This window comes from Genypterus blacodes, unplaced genomic scaffold (assembly GCF_046128005.1).
Source record: "Genypterus blacodes isolate CSIRO-AG114 ecotype Tasmania unplaced genomic scaffold, CSIRO-AGI_Gbla_v1 ptg000055l_1, whole genome shotgun sequence".
Taxonomy (NCBI): domain Eukaryota; kingdom Metazoa; phylum Chordata; class Actinopteri; order Ophidiiformes; family Ophidiidae; genus Genypterus; species Genypterus blacodes.
The window spans coordinates 7906430-7930939 of record NW_027466867.1 but is presented as its reverse complement, the minus strand read 5'-3'; the positions used below and the strand labels follow the sequence as shown (position 1 = coordinate 7930939).

Here is a 24510-nt window from a genome sequence, read left to right as displayed (position 1 = left end):
CTTCATAAGAGTCAGATTGACGTCACGCTCATTCATTGTTATTCTGGGCACTGAAAGAAATGGGAGACTTTAAATATCGGAGTATGAACTTGGGTTCTAGAAGCTTCCGTGGTGGAAAATGATGGCGTTGTTGTGCTGCAGACTTTGGGTTTGAATTTTTGGTGTCCAAAATCATGTAAGTAACTGAGAAAGGAGCACAGAACGACAGCAGAGATACGCACATCGGCTATCTCGGGTTTGTCTTGGCACTGAGGGTGTTTCAGTGTGTAAATAGAATATATAATCTGTACAGCGTTGATAAGAAATAATGACATTTTAAAAAGACCTGCCTGAAAAGCTCTGGTTTTGTTCGGTGGTTGGCTGCTCGGTCATATTTAGCCTTATGGCGTTTAGTGAAGAGATGAAACGCCTCGACTGGCTTTGTGTGTGTGTGTGTGTGTGTGTGTGTGTGTGTGTGTGTGTGTGTGTGTGTGTGTGTGTGAGAGAGAGAGTGTGAGTGGGTCCTGGTGAATTTCTTCAGAGGAACAGAGGGATCAACCTACACACACACACTCTCTTCCCATGCGATATAATTCAGTTTTCCTCCTTTATTACTTTTTCTTTGGGGATAATGTGATTTTTGTGTTTGTTTTGGTGTGTTGCCCTCTGTTCCATCCTCTCTTCACTGACTTTGATTGTCCCACGGTCTCTACTGTAATCTTTTGTTTCTGTTCCCTCTTTTCTTTCCTTTTTCATTGCCTCTTGGGACTCTGCTAATAAAAGGATTGTTAAAAGTGAAAACTCCACGTTTGCGCTTCTCCCATCGCTGTGTCTGCACTGCAAACTTGACAATAAGCACTGGAAGAAATCCTTTATTACACAAGATATATGGTTTTAATCAGAACACTACTGTACAAAGGTCATATTGTATAGACACATTTTGGTACCACCTTCAAATAAGGCCAGATTTGTAAGGGCTTATAAGTTGTTATGCATTATCAATGTCAATAAATCAGTATGCTATGTCCTGGGCTCGATGCTTTATAGGACAGTATTTCGCAACTTATGTTTTGGGGTTGCCAGGTTGTGAAAAACCCCTTTGGCTCGTCTACATTTGCTTTGTCTTTTAAGCTATAGAGATGGTTTGTTGTTTTCCCTCATTTTTATAGCGTAATATAGTAGGGAGTTTGTTTTAAACATTGTCAAAAGCCTTTCTGCCATGAAAGCTTCATGTTTGAGTCGCTTTACACTTCCCTGCCATGTTCGTGTTGCCATGCGACAGATTTGAATTTGCAACGCTCAGTAAGTTTGAAGCTGTTGGCAGTATGTGGGCGCTGCCGGCTCAGGTCGGATGCAGTTGGCTAATTGGAACAGAGAGGGTTTCTGGAAAGGGCTGTGCCTAAACTGGAACTCAGTGTGCCCAGTGGTGCTGCAGCAAGTTAAGGAGCTAGACAGCAAAAAGGGCTTTTCACAATCTAGCAAATGTAAAAGTGAAACATTGTGTTAACTTCCTGCTCTATAAAGCATTCCGAATCATGCATGCTCCTTTAGAAAGTGCTATTTGTTTACTACAAGAGCACAACAGCTGGAACAGGAACCTTTTAAGGTCCACAATCGTAACAGTTGGTCCTTAGCACAGGTGAACTGTGGATTCCACCCAGCCAAGCCTGAATGCTGGGTACAGCGGCTCTGTGAAGGTGGCTTGGTGTGTGTGCAGGAGGGTTAATGCCCCACAGTCCGACCTGAAGAAGGACGCCTTTCCTGCTGCCCAGTCCAGATAGACGCCTACTTTATGGCAGCTTGCTGGGGTCTGTATCGCGGTGCCCACGCCTCTGTGCCAGGCCTTGTAGCCCCCTCCGCAGCAGCTCAGACCCCAGGAGGTGGCGTTGTTACCCAGCCAGCAGTCGTCTTCCTCCCCTTTCCTGCACATCTTTCTGTACGCTATTCCTATGAAGGCTCTCCCGCTCCACTCCGTCTCCCAGTAGCAGCGCACCGTCATGCCTTCCCTACAGAACACCTGGACAAAGAAATCAAACCTTTCTGGGTGATCAGGATACATCTGCTTGGTGCACCGCAGTGCCTTCCTGTTCCCCTCAGACAGGCTGAGGTCCCTGTGTGCCGTGTTCGGGTCCAGTGTGAGTTTGATGGCGTCTGTTGAGACCAACAAACATGAAATGTATCATTTCACATGGCAAAGCTGCTGACAGATGTGTTGCATTAAGATGGAGGTCACTTACATTTTTTGGGCCCTGGCTGGAGTCTGGATTCACCACATTGATCCACTCTAGAGACAAAAACAGAACACTTGTACATTATTCTAGTATCTCCATTGTGTCACTCTTTTAGCCTAGTCTAGTAGCCTTGACCCCCATCACTACCTGAGTGTTCCCAGACTGCAGTTGGACTCTTTTAACAGCATGGACAGCAGTGTGACACCAGAGGTTCCTGGGTGGTTGTAGCTCAGGTCAAGCTCACTGAGGTGGGACAAGTTGGAAGTCAAAGCAGACGCCAGGAAGGTGACGCCTTCTTCTGAAACTCTGCACAGGGACAGACTGGAAAACACAGTGCAGATGTTTCATGTGCTTTATCTCCATAGTTTGCATTCTTTGTGTCATTTATTTGGAATTCAGTTTCACACAGGACACTCACAGAAGGATTTCCAGTTTGCAGTGAGGACTCTGTAGTCCACTTGAAAGCCTTTTCACTCCGACATCCTGCAGGTCGTTGTCAGTCAAGTCCAGCATTTGCAGCTTGGAGGAGCTTGAGCTGATAACAGAGGCCAGAGCGTTGCAGCTTTGCTCTGTCAGGTTGCAACGACTCAGCCTAGATGACAAGAAAATTACATAAATACCCAAACTAGATTCTGCAATAATGGTGATGATTGCAATGATTGTCACCTAAGCGTCTCTAGTTTACTGTTCTTGAGTCCAGCAGACAGCAGCGTTAACCCTGAATCTGTGAGGTTGTTATCGCTCAGGTCCAACTCTCGAAGTTGAGACGAGGTGACGGCGTTCACCAGAGTTTCGCAGCAGTTCACAGTGAGGTTACAACCATTCAGTCTGCAAAAGGAGGAGAATGCCACAAGATACTGAATTTAAACCTCATAGCCACACCATTAGTCATCAGTCATCAAGCTGTGGTTACTATGCAACCCAAATGTCAGCTTCTCCCAAGGTCAAAAAAAGAGTACGATCTGGTTAATCCACATTCTAAATGTGGGTGCAGGGGTAGAAGCACAACATAGCAGGATACATTTGGTTGCCAGATAAGACAGCAAAGTAAAAGTGGTGGAGTGAATCTCTTTAACCACAATTTATACATCTCTCCACATTCCCCAAACACTAGCATGTGCAGTTCCATTTTCAGAGGGGATGGGATGCAGCTCGGTTACATTTGTGTGATCTTACAGGGGTGAGATTGTATCGTCAACCAAAATCTTAAGAAAATGGAATGGAGTTCTTGTAAAAAGGCCCGTGAGCCAGAATCTAACTTACTTTGCGACTCGGGCTGCCTTGACCACAGGTAAGAGCCTCCAGAGACCCTCCTCTGACCGTGCGTATCGGCCCAGTTCAAACAAACTCAGCTCCTCTTCTGAGGTCAGCAACACAAAGACCAGAGTGGCCCACTGAGCAGAGGACAGTTTAGTTGTGTTCAGATGACCCGAGCTCAGGTAACTCTGAATCTCCTCCACAAGACCGAGATCATTCATCTCATTGAGACAATGGAATAGATTGATGCATCTGTCAGGAGATGAACTGGCCCTGATCTTCTCCTTGATGTGTTTGATGATCTCCGCTCTTGTCTTTTGACTTGTTCGCTTGCTGGTCATCAGATGTTTCAACAGAATCTGATTGGATTCCAGACACAGGCCCAAGAGAAAGCGTAGGAAGATATCGAAATGTCCGTTGTCACTCTGCAAAGCCTTGTCCACCGCTGCTTTGTAGAGGTGCTCTGATCCATCTCGGAACAGGAAACGTCTTGAAACAGACGACTTTTTCACCAAGACATTAACGTTGTCATTGTTAAACGTGAGGAAGACGTAGAGAGCTGCGAAGAATTCGTGAATGCTCAGATGAACGAAGCAGAACACCTTCTCATTGCACAGTGTCAGTTCCTCACTGAAGATCTGTGTGTAGACTCCTGAGAACAGTGTGGCCTGTTGGACATCTATACCGTTCTGTTCGAGGTCCGTCTCATAGAAGATCAGGTGACCTCTCTCCAGCTCTCTGAAGGCCAATTTCCCCAGAGAGAGAAGGTTGCTCCTCATAGTCTCAGCGTTTGACTCTCTTCTTCCATGGAGCCTCAGGTTCATCTTTTCCTCATGCAAAGCTAAGAAGTGGATGTACATCTGTGTAAGCGTCTTGGGCAAGTCTCTACTGTCTGCCGTTGCAAATTTCTTCTCGAGAACCTTTGCAGCCATCCAACAGAAAACTGGTATGTGACACATGATGTGTAGACTCCTGCAGGACTTCACATGTGTGATTATTCTGTTCGCCATGCACTTTGTACTGATTTTCCTCCTAAAATACTCCTCCTTCTGGGGGTTGCTGAACCCTCGTACCTCTGTCACTAGATGAACGCACTCGGAAGGAATCTGATTGGACGCTGCTGGCCGAGATGTGATCCAAACGAGAGCCAAGGGAAGCAAACATCCCCTGATGAGGTTTATGAGAATCACTTCGACGCTAGTTGGCTGCGTCACATCAGACAGTATCTCACTGTTGTGGAAGTCCAAAGCTAAGCGGCTCTCATCCAGACCATCCAGGATGAAGAGTATTTTGTATTTACTATGCGTGAATATTTCCGTGTCTGTCATCTCAGGAAAAATAGCAGTGAGAAGTTCTACGAGACTGCAAACCTTCTTACTCATCATGTTGAGCTCTCGGAAAGAAAGCGGAAACACAAAATTCACGTTCTGATTGGCTCTCTCCTCAACCCAGTCTAAAGTGAATTTGTTGGCAGATATAGTTTTCCCTATGCCAGCCACTCCCCTGGTGACCACAGTTCTTACAGGGTGGTCTCGTCCTGGTTGAGGAACAAAGAGATCATTGCACCGGATTGATGTCTCCTGCGCTGCATTCATCCTGGACGCCGTCTCGATCTGTCTGACCTCGTGCTCGTTATTGACAGCGCAACTTCCTCCCTCGGTGATGTACAGCTCTGTGTAGATCTTATCCAGAGCGATTTTGTTGGCCTCCGTCCCCTCCAGCACGTGGCTGAACTTTCTCCTCAGAGTAGCTTTCAGCCTCTGTTGACATTCTGCAATCCTATCATCTGAATGAGGAAACGCATGCAAAGATTATTCAGATTGCTTGACAACGACAGACTTCCTGGCTTAATCAGAGGATTTTCACAACCTGGCATCCCAAACATTGGTCTTGACTTATCACCAGACTGGAGTTAAGACCGGTACAGGTAAAAGATATCTTGATAACTCACCTTCAGACTGCAGAGAAGCAGGGGTGTCGTTATCTTTAGATGAAGGAGAAAACTCTGTAAACAAAAAGAGAGTGTGTGTCCGTCAGTGTGAGTCCTGTCAGTCATGGTGCCTGTCAGTCATGGTGCCTCCCACATCTGGCTTTCCATGCGTCTACCTCGGCCTACATAGCTGATGTTGAGGTTGAGTGAGCCTCCGATGTTGCAGCCGGTGATGGCAGGGGCGATCACAGCAGCGGCAGTCTGGGCCGTGCAGCTGAGATGGAGCTGGTGGTCGCCGTCCTCTCTGCTGAGAAGAGACTCTGAGAGGAAAGCACCGTCTGATCACAAACTGACACGTCACCCGTGTTCAAATGCTTTCAAAAAAAGTGATCACAACAGCAAAATCATCTTCTGCTTCTTCCCTGTTCACTTGTTTGGGAGGAAAGGTTCAGTGCACCCAGCTTTTTGTTTGTGTTTGTTAGATTTATAAATGAAAGTGTCAACACATTTCCCATGGCAAACCTCATTTTCTGCACCACCACGTGTTGGAAACGTCTCTAAATTCCCTCAGGTGGCATTTATTCTTGTTCAATCTTCACTACATAGTTTATTTATTCTAGGCTTCACAGATATCATGTAATAATATTTCTAATGTGACACTCTTACCCTGAGGCTTCTGGTTTGTTTCCTCATCGACGCTTTCCTGCTCCATATTTTCCCCTTTTTGCTGTTTCAGACGATATTTCTGTCCACTGCTGCTCCTCCTCAGATTATCTGAGCCTTGAGAGTGCGAGGAAGACTTTCATATTCTCTTCCACTTTAGTTCCAAAGTGTCGAAGTGATCAAACATAAATAACCTAAATGTTCTATTGAGTAATGGCTGATTTCCATGTGCTCCGAATCACTATAAATCACTATATGAAGGAAATGTTTACTAAATAGCCCGTAACATTCTGTTAAAGCTCAGATTGCTGTCGGATTGTCATGCCGATTCTTTTTATCTATACACCCGTGTCTGGTTTCTTCTCGGCTGAGAAAGAAAGATGAAAACAGGAAGCTTGTGGTTTATTCTGCACAAACATGGAGTCCTTGCAACAGTTTCATTTGCTACAAAATGAGCTTCACTTTCAAGAAATGCCCAGATCACATTTTGAAAAATAAAAGGTGAGTAAAGTTATTTCAGCATTTCATTTAGCATGTACACAATTCAAAGATATGCAACAAGAATATCAGAGAATATGACAAAATAACTGAATGCTGAGAGAAAAATCAAAGCGATAGTGACAAGCCGACAGCGACGAGTTCACCGGGTGAGTGCGCCGGCAGCGGTGAGTGCGCCGGCAACGGGGAGTGCGGTGAGTGTGCCGGCAACGGTGAGTGCGCTGACAACGGTGAGTGCGCCGGCAACGGTGAGTGCGGTGAGTGCGCCGGCAACGGTGAGTGCGCTGACAACGGTGAGTGCGCCGGCTTCGGTGAGTGCGCCGGCAACGGTGAGTGCGCTGACAACGGTGAGTGCGCCGGCAACGGTGAGTGCCCCGGCAGAGGTGAGTGCGGCGAGTGTGATGAGTGCGGCGACTGCGGTGAGTGCGCCGGTGAGTACGCCTGCAACGGTAAGTACGGCGACTGCGGTGAGTGCGCCGGTGAGTGCGACAGCAATAGCGCATGCGCGATAGTGTGACTGATGCAAAGTCAAGTGGCCGGTTTGGGGGCCACTTGACTTTCTGGTGCTGGGTTCTAGGTTCTCGGGTTGCGGCTGGCAGGCCTTGGTGACTCTGAACGTGGCCAGATCATCAGACAGAGAAAGTGAGGGATGTGCGGTGTTGGGGTCCAGAACCACAGGAGCTACAGACAGAATAAGAGAACATAAGTGAAATTACTGACAGGTAGAAATCTGCATGAATTAGATCAACGAATATGTACAGAATATATAGTCTCCAATACTCACTGTCTTTTATGATGCTCTTCATCTTCTCCCAGACTTTGAACTGAAGGTTTCCCACATGTTGTGACAAATCCATCCCTGCATGTGGCAGCTGCTGTGGATCTGGCAGTGAGCACTGGGTTCTAGAGCAAAACCTTAAAAAATTAGGACTCTACTATTCACACACAGCCTACATAATGTATATAGTGAAAACTGTTATACACACCTCTCCATTTCAGTCTTGAAATTCTAGAATTGTTTTAAAAAGACACGCATTAGCAGACAAATAATGAATGGTTGAGCTCTTCATTCATAAAGCAGGGTTTGTGTTGTCTTACCTGTAAGAATGAGGGCTCAGCTCCCAAGTCTTAAATGGTGATAAGAGTGTCAGAGAGAGAGAATGTGTCTCCGCTCAGCTGTTCTATTTGCTGCATTAAGCAAATCTTCAGACCTCCATGATTTTCTCTGTGACTGATGATCGGCAGAATTTTTTCACCTTTTTGAAAGCTTCATGCTTCTCTTTCAACGTCCGTTTGGAAGTCTGTAGTTGCAAGGAATAGTTTAAGACCAGCAATCATCTTACATGACATATGAATATGTATACTGTGTGTTATCCTTAACTAATGCCACTTTCCTTTCTTTTCAGCTTCATTTTCATGTAACATTGTGTTACCTGGATAAAGGAAAACAAATGTACATTGATGTAAAGCGGCTCACCTGAAATGCCAGTGAGACTTTTCCCTGTTGTCCTGACAGATCTGCCTGCTTTCCCCCTTGCTTGTAGTTGTCAATCAAACCCTTCAGAGTGAAATTCATTGGAGGATCCTCGTTGGGGAAGACTTGCTTACAAACAGGGCAGCAGGAACTTCTCTCTCTACATGAGTGGAAACATGTCTTGCAGAAACTGTGGCCACATGGCAGCACAACAGGATCTGTAAACATCTCACAGCAAATCCCACAGTCAAGATCCTGATGGTTGGACAAATTCACATCAGAGGGCGACTGCTGACATGGACGCTGTTCCTCTTGTCTTCTGCTTCAGATGGCTAGAAATACAAGATATGACAGAAATATTCTTGCTGTTTAATCACAAATCTTGCACAAGACTAAGTCCCTTAGTCCTCATAAGGGACTGAAGATGCCATAAAAAGAAAAACTACATTATTCATTTTCACATTTTACCTGTTGTTAATCTTACGGCGATGTCATTCTGTGACATCCTAAATAAAATGTCCACTGTACTCTGGCAAGCATCGTCTTCTCCATAGGTCTGTTCCAGTACGTCCACAGTTTGCGCCCTGGTTGCCTTCTTCAGCAGGGCCTTTGAGATGGGTTTGCATCCTTCGCTTCTATTTTGGACCATGTACCACTGAAACTCCACCAGCTCTTTATCACTCAGCTCATCCAGGAAGTCCTTTAATAATTTCTTAATTGTCACAGGTGTGCTCATTCTGCTGCAGCTGTAAATTCTGTAAATTCTAAAACTGTGGAAGGAAGAAGTAGATCAGTATCTGTTTATGGAGCCAAAGATATTCCACATACTGAAACCATCCAGTGACCGCTATCAGCATTTTACCGGTCATCACCGGTCTTTCTGGGTCAAAGTTGCAGTTATACTGTAGTCCAGCTGTTTCACGCTGCAGTTGTGCCAGTTGAACACACGGTGGAACCAAAGTCCAAGTTTTAAAACCTCTTCTGCCATATGCTTTGACTAATAGAAATTGTATTTAAGGTGTTTTATACGTACCAAGAAAAGCAAGACTAAACGAAGCAGAACTTCTAATACATCATTATAATCACCAGGCTGCTTTAAAACTATAAAGGCTGAGGCACTGAGCAGCTGATCCAGTTTCAGAAAACCAGTGCAACCCTGTGGGCCTGTATCCACATTTGATCATCTTCATACTTTTTAAGAAGATTTGCGTCATAATTTCAATATACTGGATTAATTTTCAAGCCAAAGTTTACGTTTTTTTTTATTAGAACAGCCATACTTCCTGGTTCCTGAACCGGATGTAAGTACAGTAGATATGCTACCTTTTTCAACAAATCCCACAAGGTCTAAACTAATCATACGACCTGAACTTTATGGCAGTTTGTACAACAACATGTACGCACATTATGTTTAAAATCAAATCAAACATGGTCTGAATATCACACAAAAGTGAGAAAACAGACTAAGACATTTTGGGATTATTGTCTACATGACAGAATAAACCCTATATTAGCCAAAAAACCTGATGCTCCTACTTTAATAATTATATCCAAAAACTAACAATAAATGCTGACTTCTGCAGTGACACGACGAACTAGTTTCAGTAATTTTCCTCGGGATAATAAACTTTCATCTTATCTTATCTTAGTGTAACCCGTTTCAGTTTATTATGAGTTACTATTGTACTATGCGGTGCTACAGTGACCTCTAGTGGCTCTCTCTGACACCAGTCCATTTAACTACGTGGAAAAATACGATTTTATATAAGATATTAAACCTATAAACGCTTCATAGTCATAAAAGCAGGTGCAGGCAACATGTCAGCTCTGACTTTGCACAAATGTAAAAAAAAAAAATGTTCTAAAATCATCCATTTATCCCTCCCAGGATAAATAGATAAACATGGGGACTTTTCATCAGCAGAACCCAGCTAGAGGCCCAGGAGCTGCCAACACAACCACAAGCATCAGTGCCTGACAGCTGAGCAATTAGGGCCGCAGGCTGATTACTTCAGGGCATCACAGCAACATTTGTTGAGGGACAGAATGAGTGCTGCTCATTCTCTGCCGCCACTCATTCTCTTTTTATACCAAAATAGTGTAATACAATTGATAAGGAAGAAAAGGAGTGTTATGACTCAGCTCTTAGCCCTGCCCACCCTCTTAGCTGTAATGATGTAACAGATAACATCTTCACCTTTATCAGTCACAACCAAAGGAAAGTCATGGGGAAATGTATAGCAACTAAAAATGTATAAATGAGTCTATTCTGGATACAAAAAGAGCCTCCATCAGCTGTGTGAGCCTGTGAGAGTCTGATCCAAACAGAACTGTTTTATTGTGGCTTAACAGATCTGACTACCACAGGACTGCCTGCCCTTAACTCTAAAAAGGCATGGAATTTGGGAAATTCAAGCACTGGCTGCTTGCTTTGACTGGCCCACACTCAAAAATCCGAATGACACAATAAGAGACTGGGTAAATTCCCTCTACTGCCTACAAATGCACTCAACGAGGCAGGCTAGTATGTAAACCCACAGTAAGGACCCTCCATTCAAACAGTTTTCAGTTTGTGAGCAAATTGAATACATCTCCTGACCGGTGTGGTTACCTAATCCTCAGATTATTAGCAGTTTCTATCAGCTAAGGGAGTTCCACAATGCATACTGTGATAACATCAACATCCCTGTGCCATTTCAGAAGGGCTGAGTGTGTTTTCACAGCGGGCTGGGAAAGGAACACCAAATGATGTCAGTGTAAGCAGCTGTCATCTCAAGTACCTTTTCCACTACAGTACAGACAGGGATGTTGACATAAAGGGTGGTCTTACTTTCTCTCCTTGTGAATCTCCTCTGAAAGCACGACCGGCCTGTGGCATTGGTCTACCAGGCACCACATCGGACCCCACACTCTTATTTGCTTTCAATCTATGCTTGTGTAGTTCAATGCAACAAAATAGAGTCCATGTCTAAACAGGCCATTAATAATAACACAGCGCAGACATATGTTTAGTGCATACTGGCCTTCGCAGATTTAATGTAGGGTTAATGTAAGGGAGCTCAAGATGACTGTGACTTTAGATCTGATAGTAATAATATTATAGTATTGGAAATAACAGGCAGGCTCTCTTTCTCTCTCTCTCTCTCTCTCTCTCACTGAGTGCTGATTTCAGCTGAAACAACCTGCTGTCTCTTTCTGGCCCTCCTGTTCTCTCACTCCTCTTCCCTCCTCTGCTCCTCTGTCTCTCATCAAGCAGGCAAGGCGTATTGTGTGGTTGGTGTGAGATAACAAAGGCTGAGGAGTTCACTATTATGTAACTCCTGTGGAGGCTGAGGAGGTGGAGGAAGAGGAGGAGAAGCAGCAGGGTTAACAGAGGGCCCGTGGCCTATGTTGTAGTGCTTATTTGTCTACTATGGACACACATACACCCACAAAAAACACACACGCGCTTATGCTGCCCTCTTTTTTTTCAGTCCATCATGGATTCAGGAGTCAGCACTTGCAGATACGGTCTCATAATATTTGAACTTTTCAATGTTCTAACTTGCGAGCATCCCACGTTGACAACCACGCATAAAGATGTTCAAGTGAAATCACTGCATCTGCTCTCATTCTTCCTCAACATGTCTACGTAGTGTTCGCTGACCCACCTTTGAGTGCCGAGCAGACGGTCACTCACACACACGCACTGGGCCTCTACCTCTCCCTCCTGCCCCACCCGCCTGTCCTGTGATGGCCTCCCACTCATGCAACATTAAACATTCAGTGGAGCACTGTGGGTCTGTGTGACACCATCTTTTAGCACCACCAAGTTAACAGCCCTCTCAGTGTGGAAAAACATAGGTGGAGGCTTGTGCGTGGAAACACGATACAACGGTCACACTGCCCCCCCCCCCCCCCCCCCCCCTGTATCCTTCATGCACACACACACACACACACACACACACACACACACACACACATACATGTAAAGGCCAAATCAGTGGTTCAGAGAGGCTAGTGTGTGAGAGTAGACCTGCATTGATCAATATTGATTTCGGGGGTATGTGTGTGTGTGTGTGTGTCCGCATGCACCCAATGCTATGCTAAGTGCAGGAATTGTGTGTGTGTGTGTGTGTGTGTGTGTGTGTGTGTGTCTTACTGCTGCATTGAGGTGTAACCAAGGGTTTACTGTGTTTCACCCAATGCAGTGAACGCATGACAGGACGGAAAGCAATATTGATTAAAAAGCCAAGCGTGCTTTCCTCACAATCCCCCACAGCGACACGGCCGAGCTGCACGATCCTCTGCCCCCTTAAAGACTGTGTCTTTGTCTAAAAGCTGCAAATTCTGGACCACCTCCTACATTTTGAGTGAATTCATTATTAGACTATAGGCCCCAGGTCTCACGATGCATCAGAGTGTTCTCGCGAGGATTCTACTCCACTTCTTACTACACACACACACACACACACACCATCATCATCATCCTCATCATCCTCACTCCTCCTCTGCCCAGCCCCTCCCTTTCCGTCGCTGCTCGCCTCTCTCCTCTCCAGCTCTCTGCTCGCCTGGCTGTCACAGAGGTACTGTAGTGTCGGAGGCTAGGCTACCCTCCTCCTCCTCCTGGACCCCGTACAAGAAGAGCCAAGCCAGCCGCCGTCGGGCTCCCCTCTCACGGCTCCAACAATGGCAGCCCCCGTTACCACCAGGTTTACCGACGAGTACCAGCTGTACGAGGAGCTCGGGAAGTAAGCAGCAGCAGCAGCGGCAGCAAAGCCGTCACGTTACGCGGTTACATCGTGTTTGTCTTGACGTTTTGTCCCCCACCCCCGCAAACCTCGCCTTACATTATGTCTGGGCTAGCCAGCGAAGCTAGCGAGCGGAGCTAGCCCGGGTAGCTTCCAGCCTGTCCCCCGGGGTTGAGGGCTTTAACTTTGTATGTCAGCGGGTGTTGACACGAGTCCGTTACCGTTGCGGTGCAGTTACATGCAAAAACGCCACCGCTGTCGGCTAAGCTTCCCCCGCAGTAACGGTTAACAACGCACTAACAAGTTAGCAGCCGGAGGAAGCTACCATGCTGATATTGATAATCTAGCTGAGTTAGCTTTCCCCATTAGCACTGCGTCTTTTATTCGCTAACGGTGAACAGAAGTAAACAGCTGTCGGACATTCCGCTGTTTTGCTAGCCTTCGCTCGGTCTGCTCAATGTGCCAAGCGAGGCCCGGAGAGACGAGTGAGCCGTAGCCCGGTGACATTTCCTTCCTTCCCCCCCCCCGCCCCCGGCCCGCTGGTCTGACAGCTCCGTGCGGGGCTCGGCAGATCTCGGACTGTATTCGCTAGCTAACTAGGCCGACCACTTCCCCCCCCCCGAGCAGCTGCAGATGATTTGTGTAACTGTGTTGAGTAACGCTACGCACCTCTGGATCCTTTTTTAATCAGGAAGTAGTGTCGTTGCTGACCGCGCTTCTCTTGTGTTTGTGCTATAACGCTTCTCCGTTCCGCATGCCCCGACTGCAACGACAACCAACGCATGCACGGTTGTTTTTTGTGTGTGTGTTAACGATCAACCTCATATTCAATTCATTCCCGGTATTAAATGGCTACGAGAAACAGAAAACTGGGCCACTGCCTCATCTTTTTTCATCAGCATCTGTTCTGTTTTGGCGATCGCAGCCCGTTTTCTCTCCGAACCCGAGGCATCAGGGGCGGCAGCAGCAGCTCTTCAAGGAGACACCGGGCTTCATTTACAGCTGCCATTTCCACTCTCTATTCTAATAATTGACAGTAATCGATGGCACCGATTACACAGCCAGTGCATCCTCCTCTCTAGTAGATCTGGGCTGGTCCGCTCTCCTCTCCCCCATGACGCTGGAGACTGACCACTGCATGGCTCTGTCCCCCTGCCTTAGCCCGTTCTTTTTTTTTGCTCCATCATATGTGCTTAACATCAAGGCACTGAGTGGACTGTCACCTCTCCTTTTTTCTGGTAAATAATTGAAACTAAGAGCCCAGCCAACCTCCACGTAAACATCCTGACAAGTGCAGTGTGTGTGGTAGCTGCAGAAGCCCAGATTACCGCAGGCTGGAGAGAGAACTGAGCTATGGCCACTATAATGAACACGCATCATTACCTGGTCTGTGACGCTCAAAGCTGAAACAGTCACCTGCTCATCTGCTCGCCACGTTACTCACTTCCTTTTCCGACCTAGGGTCTATAACTGTGTGCGTTGTTACCTTGTGACCGTAGGCCTATTAACTCAAACCGTGTTGCAGTGCGTTCTATTCGCTCCTTGTTGCAAATTGAATTTCCTTTGGGACGGTAAATTGCGTTGTATTGTGTGCGTATCAACGATTAGAAAGAGCACTGGGTCGTTCATTTGTAATCTATGTGCTGGTTTGATAAGAGAACCTCGGCATGTTGTTGTTGTTGTTTGTTTGCTGGGTTGTTGCTCATGTGGCGGTAATGATGCAGATAACGGTATTGGATATGTGTGAGTGAGATATTGGAAGCGCCGTCACACATGTGTATGCAGTGTCAAAAGTCTCAATCTGTGTTTGTGTTTGTGCATGTGTGTGAACTTGTGATACGAAACTGATTTTTGCTTGTTTTTTGTCCTTTCTTCTTAGGGGAGCTTTTTTTCCGTTGTGCGTAGGTGTGTGAAGAAGTCATCAGGACAGGAATATGCTGCAAAAATCATCAACACTAAGAAGCTGTCTGCAAGAGGTACGAGCTTACACCGCATTCCCCTCAGTCGGGCATCGATATGTGCACATTTGATGAGTTTGTGTTGCTTATTGAACATTGTGCACGTAAGCAAATAGCACAGGAAATCTTTTATTCAATCGTCAAGCCAGGTAGGGAATTCTAATCAGAGATCTCTCGGTGGTTTAATGACCCTCTTGTTAAACACCGTATTGAATAAGCCTCTATTCCTCCTCTGTGGTATCATTAAGCTGCGCTCGCTGTACAACCAATTGATCCAAAATTCTGCGGGGCACTTCCATAGACATGACACATAGACAGAGCTGAAATGAAGGATGGGAAGCAATAGGATCGGACAGGACCGATCTTCTGTTTTGTTAGCAATTAGATTGTTGCTTTAGTGTTTCCAGTAGCTCCGCTGTCCACTTAAAAACTCTCGGTTGATCTATTTGTGCATCTGTGCATAGATGCACACCCACATGCACATGCCTGCTGGGCTGTGTCGTAATGTGGCCGAGGGCTCGTGTCAGTGTGACAGAACATCAGACCGACACTCTCAGTGGCTTTGTCATCTTTGTGGCTGATGAATGGGATTGGACCCACAGACGTGACGTTTGCCCTCACCTGCTTTTTCTTCTTCTTCTTCTCTGGGTTATGCATATCTCTGTCTTTTAGCCTCTTTCCTCTCTCTTGTCTTGCTTTGTGGGGGGTGTGGATTGGTTAGTATTGAGGCTAATCCACTTATGCTAAATGTATCTCATCAACCACTAAGACCCCACAGATTCCATAGGCGCCTCCCCATTTGCCCTGTTGTTGTCTGCGCCTACTGGCATTTGTGTGTGTGTGAGAGAGGGAGCACTTTGGGAGCCTAGTGTTGGCCAGTAACACTAATAGAGTATGTCTGTATTGTGAGGCATCTGCGTGCGTGTTGTAATGCAGTTATTGTTCTATCCATGCCATCAAGTGTCCACATAGGGCAGCTCCTGGTATTAATGTCCCACCGAGGAAAAGGAAAGGCTCAGCAGAATCTGTTGGCTCTTGGCAGAGGCAGGGAGCACAATGTAGGCCTGTGTGTGTGTGCGTGTGCGTATGTGTGTGTGTGTGTGTGCGTGCATGTGTTTGCCAGGGGAGAGAAAAGCAGGCCAGGAGAGGAGGAGAGTTTTAACAGTATAGCCTTGCAGTAAGATCAGTGACACTCCGCACTGGGGAAGCAGAGTGAAATGAGACATGATAGAGCAAAGCCAGAGATGTGATACACACACACAGGCAACCAGAGGGTTTTGTGCAAAGGGAAGAGTTTCGGTAGGCCTCCAACACACGCACACATAAAACACAATGTCGGCACACACACACAGTCTACCAGGCAGCCAGTGCGTGAGCAGGCAGCTTGCCTGGTAGGATTTAGGTGGTTTTTTTTTAGCCCGACGGAGCGAGCCTGACCTCACGCATGGCCTAGTGGGTAAGTCTCTCAAAGCTCCGGTAAACACTGCAGTAATCTGAGGAGAGGGCGGGAGGGGGGGTGAGGAAGGAAGGAAGGAAAGGAAAGGAAAGGATGCATGGGGATGCTTAGACATGAGCCACCCCTGCCTTCAAGCATCTGGAGTGTTAGAAGTGAGGGGGCTTTGGCGAGGCCACACACCTCACACACACACACGCCTCAGACATCTCACACCAGAGAGTAAGAGGTCCTCTTCAGATATCTGATCCCTAGTGTGTACAGTCGGTTGATTATATTAGTGCACAATTGATACCAGGACTGAAACTAATGGCAATTTTCATTATGGATAAATGTGATTATTTTTCTGTAATTACTCCTCCAATCTAGAAATGGTCACACACAACGATGAGTCCTACCAGAGGCCCAAACGAGGCCTTATTTCACCAAATCAATCCTCTGCTACTGCCTCCTCAGCTCCTCATGGATATTGTGTCACAGTATTCCTTAACTTAAACGTCTCCACTGGGCTGTAAAGTGAGACAGATTAGATTAGATTAGTGATATTGGACTGAGTGAAATGAAAAATAACCACCTGTACTACTTTTGTCGTGTCCACCCACATTGTATAAACCATCTTCCAAACACTCTGTTTCACCCTCTCTCTCTCTCTCTCTCTCTCTCTCTCTCTCTCTCTCTCTCTCCACCCGCACTGGCGTGCATGAAAAGGCGTCTCAAAGTGATTGAATTCGATACTCGCAGACACACAAATCGCACACGTTATTGGTGATGTGTGTGTGTGTGCGCACGTGGGGGCGGGCGTTTGAGTTGAGCGTGGGTTTTGGGTCATTCCATCCTCCTCAACTGATGTAAGATGGCTGTAGGCCCGCCCCACGGCCAAGCAGATGGCCAATTAGGGAGCAGCAGGAAGTGGCAGTAATTACCCGCCAGCCTTCTCCTCCCTGCCCCGTACTACCTCACACTCCGGCACCAACAAATAAGGAGATTGACTGAATTAGTAAGTTACTGCAGTGACAATGCACCACGGTGGATAGCCACACACACACACACACACACACACACACACACACACACACACACACACACACACACACACACACACACACACACACACACACACACACACACACTGCAAGCAAATGGACGTTCCATGTAATCCCTCCATCCCCTCTCTCTCCCTCTTTCTGTAGCTGTCCTGCGTCACTCCTTTAATTAGAGGGTGGTCTCTCTCTCTCTCTCTCTCTCTCTCTCTCTTTCTCTTTCTCTCTCTCTCAAATGAGGGAAATCTATACCTGGCACCTAGACGAAGGTGGCGGCGGTGGACAGTGCAGCATTTGAGAAGATGGACACGTTTAACATTTAGATCTACCCCCCCCCCCCCCCACTCAGCAACAGGTTCAAATAAATTGGACGAGAAAAGGGTAGAGAGGAAGGGGAGGAGTGATTTGTGTATGAATTGGTACAGTTGTGTTAGGCGTCTGCAGTTATGGATTTATGTTTTAGTATGGACATCAGAAAACAACAAGCAAATGAAATGATCTAATTACAGAAACTAGCAGGCGTATATAAGTTTGACTCCTTCCTGTTCCTTGTCAGAAAAGGCATCTATTAATATTTATATATTATACAAGACTCTTATCTCACAAGATTGTTGTCGCATTGAGGAAATAAGTGTGAGAGAAAGTGAGCTGCTTCAGTGTGTTGTGTTTGCCATGGATCTCAGTGTTTGTATTGGCTCCAGCACAACGATCATTAAACACACACACACACACGCTCGCATACTCACAGTGGTCATGAGTCATGCAGGCTCATCGGTGCCATACCCCCAGCGGGTGACCTTTGACCTTAGCGACATAGTTGTTGCTAATAGTGTCGGGAAGGGAGTGGCACGAGTGTCAAATGGTTTACACACACGCACACACACCCACATATCCTGCACAACCACATGCATTTGCACACGCGTAATGCCAGTAGATATTGGAACGTCCTCAAACATGGCTGCCAGAGAGTCGACACAAACACTGAGAAACTGTCAAATTAGGCAAGGGGAAGGACGACGAATGCCAAACACGGAAAATGTCACTGGCACAAAACAAACAATGGTTACAATAGAACTTCACTCGCACTGACTGAATTACATTTATTGGCTATTAGTATTTTGGGAACAACATGACAAAATGCAGCCCATCCGGTTGAACGACACAAAACTGACAAGCGGAATCAGAACGTTATGAGGTTCTGAAAGTGTCGAGCTTAGACGGTTATGACATTTATCTGAACTGACACCAGAAAGTGAAAATCAAAACATTAACTAAATGTACCAGCATGTTTATCCCTGTGCTGCTGGGGGGGTTGGCTAATAAGTGCCAACCTTTGGACCGTCTAACCAGCATGCGAGGCTTCGTCACTGTCAATTGTCTTAAACGATGGCGTCTCTCTCTCTCTCTCTCTCTCTCTCTCTCTCTCTCTCTCTCTCTCTCCTCAGATCATCAGAAGCTGGAGAGGGAGGCTCGCATCTGCCGTCTCCTGAAGCACCCCAACATTGGTGAGTTTGTGTTCACCTCAAGTGTCCCAAACAATATGATGATGAATTCTATGATTTGAGTGAAGCCCGGTGGTGTCAGTGACACAGAGGATGTGGAAGGACTCAAAGACGCGCCTGTGCAAACACTGATCAAGAAACCTGGATGGTGTAATGGCGTATAAAAAAAATACGTCGCTCCGTGTTCCATGTAAAAATCATTTCCTGGATATGATCAAAAACAGGATATGACTCATGGGAACTGCGAATCTGTTTTGCCCGCAAACGTGTCAAACGATAGTTATCATCACGCTGTCAGGCAGTTCAACACGACCTCTTTGAGTAGACTATCATAGATTACAGGTGGCGCCCGCGGAATATCTTTGTTTCTGTTATCAGATCACGGCGTCGCTAAAAAAAAAACAGGGACTTGACTCCAGTCCAAAGATGGTAACTGCTGAGGAAAAACGAATTAGTCTTGGATGGTCAGTCAGAACTTTGTGACTCTGGGTTGTTCAGTCATCTGAAAAAGGCACATTTGTGACCTCGCCGTTATCGCGTTTCCAAGCTATATTGAAACCCCCAGTAATAAGCAATCGCAGTCAGAATCTGGCAACGGAGAGCGACGGCGTGAGAGAGATTTACACCCCGCCGACATACAGCAGCGACGCTCCTGTGCCTTTCCGCGCGTGCTTTCGTTTCACTTTTATGAATCGCGGCCGCTTTCGACATGGCGGACGCTTGCGGCGCGGGCGACCGTTCACGTCGCATGAATGAACTGTGAGACATCCAGCCGCCGTGGCCGTCGCGTAGAGGTGATAGCGCGTAATATGAAGAGGAAGTGCAAACATTCCAGATCAACGACACCTTCCCTTATTGCTCTCGTCCCGCTGTCCTAGATTTCTGTCAGACTGCCTCAAGGTACTCATTTGCCCTCGCCTACTTTCCCCATCCTCTTCCCCTGTCTGTGTAGATCTCTCTCTCTCTCTCTCTCTCTCTCTCTCTCTCTCTCTGCCCCCCCCGCCCTTGTCCTTTTCGCCTCCTTTTCGCATATTTTGGCACGACTCGCCGTCAAACTTTGGACAAAAGAGGGCACGAAAATCAGACAGATGGAGAGAGGAAAGCAGGAGGAGTAAGAGACAGATGGAGGGAGGGAGGGAGAGAGAGAGAGAGAAGATGGGAGGAGGAGGAGGAGGAAAAAGCATTCACGCTTGCTTCTTGCTGCAGGGGCCATCCTACTTCGTCTTATTATACAACTGATACTCCTTTTACATAACGACAAACTCCGTTCTCCCCCTGACACTGAACCTGAGTTCCCTTCACCCGTCCCCTCCTCACTCCGTGCGCCGCCGCCACCGCCACCGGGATCCTGCACCGTCATCCTGCCACTGTTCTGTTACGGTGACTGTCATCTCTCCAACCTCTGCCTCTGTCACCGTCTCTCCCCTCACTGCTCTTTTCTTTTTCCCTCTCCTTCTCCTCGCCTTTTCTCTGCCTCAGTTCATCAGGAGGTTTGATATTGGAGCGCCGGAACAGTGCTTTATTTATATCTTTAACACTGCTCCTCCGCCTCACTCCTGTCTTTATATCTCACTCTCACTCACGTCTCTTCCCCCACCCCCACCTTGTCTCTTGCAGTGAGGCTCCATGACAGCATTTCAGAGGAAGGCTTTCATTACCTTGTCTTTGACCTGTGAGTATATTCTGAACACACACACACACACACACACACACACACAGACAGTGACATTTGAGATTGTATCCATGCGCGTGACTGTGGTTTGTTTGTGTATGCTAACAACTCTCTCTCTCTCTTTTTCTCTGTCTCTCTCTGTGTCCCCCCTCCCCTCTCTCTCTCTCTCTCACCCTCTCTCACCCTCTCTCACCCTCTCTCACCCTTTCTCGCTCTCTCTCTCTCCCCCCCTCTTTCTCTCTCTCTCCCTCTCTCTCTATCAGGGTGACAGGAGGAGAGCTTTTTGAAGACATTGTAGCTCGGGAATACTACAGTGAAGCTGATGCCAGGTATGCGCCTCATATGGAGCTGCTGTGGTTTGCTCCTGCTCCTATCGGCATCTCTGCTGTGGCTGCGTGTTGCGCAGCTTACGGAGTCTGTCGTACAATTGGATTAGGGGTCTGTCTGTTCATGCTCACAAGGGGCTTTATAGAGTAACACACACACACACACGCACGCGTGGACGGACCTCGCCAGTTGGATGGAGGCCCGGCCCCTACTCTCCATGACTGAGGCTGACCTTTAACCCATCAACCTTTCCACATACACAAGCCTCAAATGGTGGAATAGTGGAGCTCAGCGTCATGGCGGGGAAAGCAGTAATCAGGTTGCCGGTTACAAAGCTTCTGGGGGATTTTTATAATTCCGCTCCGTCGTGAGCCAGCACACACACCAGGCGAATACGAAAGCATGCTCCCCAGTCAGGAATTGGGAATCACAGCATTAGCAGCAGCTGAAATGATATGCACATTATGAAAATTGCTCCCCAGATCAAATTTGTTTTGTGAAGTAACACAAAAAGTTGACGGATCACACAAACATAACACAAATACTGTAGTGTAAGAAGCACAACAGAGCAGGGCGGATGGGGTGGTGTTGGACATTGCACTCGGATTTGTGTCTGATGAGAACCATTAGCTTTTCTGCTAAGGGTAGACATTAGATTTAGTAAAGAAACACATCAGTTACACATCCACACCGCAATCTAGCAAATAAAGTGAATTACATGCGATGTTTGTGGCAAAGTAGGTCAATGACTTTTCCCATGTATTTCCATTTTTCCCCCTTTCTTTTGTAGCCATTGCATTAGTCAGATCTTGGAGAGTGTCAATCATATCCACCAGCATGATATCGTGCACAGAGACCTCAAGGTGAGTAGCTGCCCGTTGCCATGACAACCACACACACACACACACCTCTGCTTGTGGCCATGGCAACACAAGGATGTCTCTCTCTCTCTCTCTCTCTCTCTCTCTCTCTCTCTCTCTCTCTCTCTCTCTCTCTCTCTCTACATTTTTGCTTCCATCCCCTCCTTTTCCCATGGATCCATCTCCATTTTTACTCCAACTCCTTTTCGTTATCAGTGCCTCCCTGTCTTTGACCAATTGTGTGTGCGCGTGCCTCTGTGCGTGTGTGTGTGTGCTCTCTCTCCTCATGTGTGGATATACGTACATGTGCTGAGAATAGCGCCTAGAGATGGCAAGTCATTGCCGTGTGGAAGGCATTGTCTCTCACCTATAGCAAGGAAAAGACAAGGACATAAACCAATACATACGCGAATGTACGCAGACACACACACACACACAGACACACACACACACACCTATTTCTGACTGTTATGAACGGGGTCCATTTTGAGAGATGAGGGTAAAGGCATAGATGAACCTCTGCGGTTGCCATGACAACCCCTGTGACATCACACCATCCACGGAGCAGCGGGGGAGGGGCTTTGTCCCAAATTGCTGATAGGCGCAGATGAAAAGACTGGTTGAAGAGAGCTTCCCTGTTATCTCCACTTCTCTGCCTAACCTACTTTAAGGTGACACTAATAATCCTATTAGAAATGGCATTAATAAGATGTAGTTATGTGCTGGGTTTCAAGCGGAGACTGCAAAATGGGGGGGAAGGGGGGAGAGTTGTTCATAATCACATGGGGAGCCTCAGACAGAGAAGCACATGTGTGGGTGGCATGATCCTCTGCATGTGCGAGCACTGGGTCAGGGAATAACGCCGTTACCGCCTGTCCTGTCGGCCTGATTTGTTGGCCTTTTATCGTGAGTGGGCTTTTACTGCAGCCCTTTATGTTCTACTGCCCAAACAGCGGCCATTTAGAACACTGCCACACACACTGTCTCTCACCAAGTACACTTTCCATTTAGTATGCAGTCTACAGCACTGCCTAAATGACTCCCAAGTGGTTTCTATGGCTACGAACCCATGCCCATATAAGGTGTTCTGGAGATTCTCAACCACACTCTCTCCTGCTTCCTCCCTGTCTATACATCAGGCTCTCTCACACCTGTACCCTCCCCAGCCACCGTGCATTTTCTGAGCTGTGTGAGATAAATCAAATGTAAACGTTTCTAATGCGTAGGGATGTTGGACGGGTAAAAGCTGCGTCTGTGACTGTCCATCTCTCTCTCTCTCTCTCTCTCTCTCTCTTTCACTCTGTTGGTCTTACATTCTGTGTGTGTGTGTGTCTCTCAGCCTGAGAACCTGTTGTTGGCCAGTAAGATGAAGGGCGCTGCAGTGAAACTGGCAGACTTTGGCCTGGCTATTGAAGTACAGGGAGACCAGCAAGCTTGGTTTGGTAAGAAAACACACACACACACACACACACACACACACACACACACACACACACACACACACACACACACACACACACACACACACACACACACACACACACACACACACACACACACACACACACACACACACACACACACACACAAAGCATTTTCTCAGCATTGCTTAAGAGGTTGGGTCATTGTGCTTTGGCTAATGGCCAGGCTGCCAGCGTTTGGCTGACTGTCCAGGAGGGACTAGATGATAAATGAACATAGACTCAACAGTGACTCCACACGGTCATGATCTGGTCTTCCATTGTCCAACAGGTCACCCCCACTGTATACATAACCGCTGAAAAATAGCATCCATCAGCAATTACAAAGGCTTGATAATGTCATCCTCTACTTTTTCCTGCAGGCTTTGCGGGGACTCCTGGCTATCTGTCCCCTGAAGTCCTAAGGAAGGACCCCTATGGAAAGCCTGTGGACATTTGGGCCTGTGGTGAGTCTTCAAACTAACCCTCAGGCTGCCAACTTTTGTTTGCGATGACGAACAAAGGTTTTGCCGAAGCTGTCAAATTAACCAACAGTTATCATTTGGAGTTATGCGTTTGTGCAAAGCAAATACACGAGTTGGTAAATTGGTAGCTCGTTAATTGCCGACAACCGCCAGCTGTGTCAGATTAATGAATCAAGGTGGCTTCACCCACAAACCTGCTTCACATTCGACGCCTGTGTGCTCGAGTGTCCGCTGCTGGTTGAGTACCTCTCTTTGTTTGAAAGATACCAAACAGCAACAATTGAAATATTGAGTACAAACTCTCATCGTGAATCATGAGGAGAAATTCAGCAGATCCTATTTCAGAATGGTTGGACTGTCCTTCTAACTGAATACAAAGTCTTGGTTGAAAAGGAATTGAATCTCTTTCTTTTTTTCCACTCTTTTCTGTTAGGTGTTATTCTCTACATTCTTTTAGTTGGCTATCCTCCATTCTGGGATGAAGATCAACACAAACTGTATCAGCAGATCAAAGCTGGTGCATATGATGTAAGTGATGAAGTAAAGGGGTGTGTGTGTGTGTGTGTGTGTGTGTGTGTGTGTGTGTGTGTGTGTGTGTGTGTGTGTGTGTGTGTGTGTGTGTGTGTGTGTGTGTGTGTGTGTGTGTGTGTGTGTGTGTGTGTGTGTGTGTGTGTGTGTGTGTGTGTGTGTGTGTGTGCGGGGTGCAGTGCAGGGGCTTGCGAGGCCGTTTGTGAATGTTTATTAGTGTCCAATTGAAAGCTGGTCCAAAGCTATCGATCCTATCAGGGCCTCCCTGACGCATTGCAGAGGTGTGTGTGTGTGTGTGTGTGCGCGCGTGCGCTCTCTCGCGCCTGTTTGTGTGTGTGGGAGCCTGATGAATTTGTTTAGTTGGTCAAAAAAAAAGCCCAATATTTTCCTTTTCATTTCACAATTCCTTCATGTGTTTGCCTTGAAATGCATTCTATTAACTGTTTATTTATTTATTTTTATT

The 24510-nt window shown here is 46.8% G+C and overlaps 3 protein-coding genes across 4 annotated transcripts in view; 1 reads left to right on the top strand and 2 right to left on the bottom strand.

Annotated features, from left to right (window-relative positions):
- Positions 1–854: 854 nt before the first annotated feature.
- Positions 855–6198, bottom strand: LOC143001750 (NLR family CARD domain-containing protein 3-like). Its single transcript, XM_076151509.1, has 9 exons — positions 6064–6198; positions 5574–5717; positions 5419–5472; positions 3474–5253; positions 2877–3038; positions 2629–2802; positions 2358–2531; positions 2217–2263; positions 855–2130 (listed from the first exon to the last, which is right to left on the bottom strand). Exons 1-9 carry the CDS (start codon positions 6107–6109, stop codon positions 1610–1612), a joined length of 3102 nt encoding a protein of 1033 aa, XP_076007624.1. The 5' UTR covers positions 6110–6198; the 3' UTR covers positions 855–1609.
- The window catches only part of LOC143001763 (uncharacterized), a 22669-nt gene continuing 4298 nt past the window's right edge, over positions 6140–24510 (bottom strand). The window contains exons 2-5 of one of the 2 annotated variants that reach the window (XM_076151538.1): positions 7657–7757; positions 7545–7567; positions 7343–7461; positions 6140–7239 (exon numbers count right to left, since the gene is read on the bottom strand). In XM_076151538.1, coding sequence (XP_076007653.1) covers positions 6701–7239; positions 7343–7461; positions 7545–7552 — 666 coding nt within the window. In that variant the 5' untranslated portion in view covers positions 7553–7567; positions 7657–7757 and the 3' untranslated portion in view covers positions 6140–6700. Of the gene's footprint in view, positions 7240–7342; positions 7462–7544; positions 7568–7656; positions 7766–24510 lie in introns of those variants that run through there. The other variant, XM_076151537.1, reaches the window with a different exon arrangement.
- Positions 12495–24510, top strand: part of LOC143001767 (calcium/calmodulin-dependent protein kinase type II subunit gamma-like) — a 27796-nt gene continuing 15780 nt past the window's right edge. Inside the window, exons 1-10 of the mRNA XM_076151541.1 lie at positions 12495–12762; positions 12960–12962; positions 14647–14738; positions 18659–18718; positions 20333–20387; positions 20651–20716; positions 21505–21577; positions 22914–23016; positions 23418–23501; positions 23953–24047. Of these exons, the coding sequence (XP_076007656.1) occupies positions 12701–12762; positions 12960–12962; positions 14647–14738; positions 18659–18718; positions 20333–20387; positions 20651–20716; positions 21505–21577; positions 22914–23016; positions 23418–23501; positions 23953–24047 (693 nt within the window). The 5' untranslated portion in view covers positions 12495–12700. The remainder of the gene's footprint in view (positions 12763–12959; positions 12963–14646; positions 14739–18658; positions 18719–20332; positions 20388–20650; positions 20717–21504; positions 21578–22913; positions 23017–23417; positions 23502–23952; positions 24048–24510) is intronic.

Excerpts from the sequence above, each read along its gene's own strand:
- LOC143001750 (XM_076151509.1), bottom strand. The coding sequence starts at position 6,109 with ATGGAGCAGGAAAGCGTCGATGAGGAAACAAACCAGAAGCCTCAGG. Across the intron at positions 5,473-5,573 it reads CATCAGCTATGTAGGCCGAG|AGTTTTCTCCTTCATCTAAA; the intron begins GTAGACGCATGG and ends TTTTGTTTACAG. Across the intron at positions 2,264-2,357 it reads TGCAGTCTGGGAACACTCAG|AGTGGATCAATGTGGTGAAT; the intron begins GTAGTGATGGGG and ends TTTTGTCTCTAG.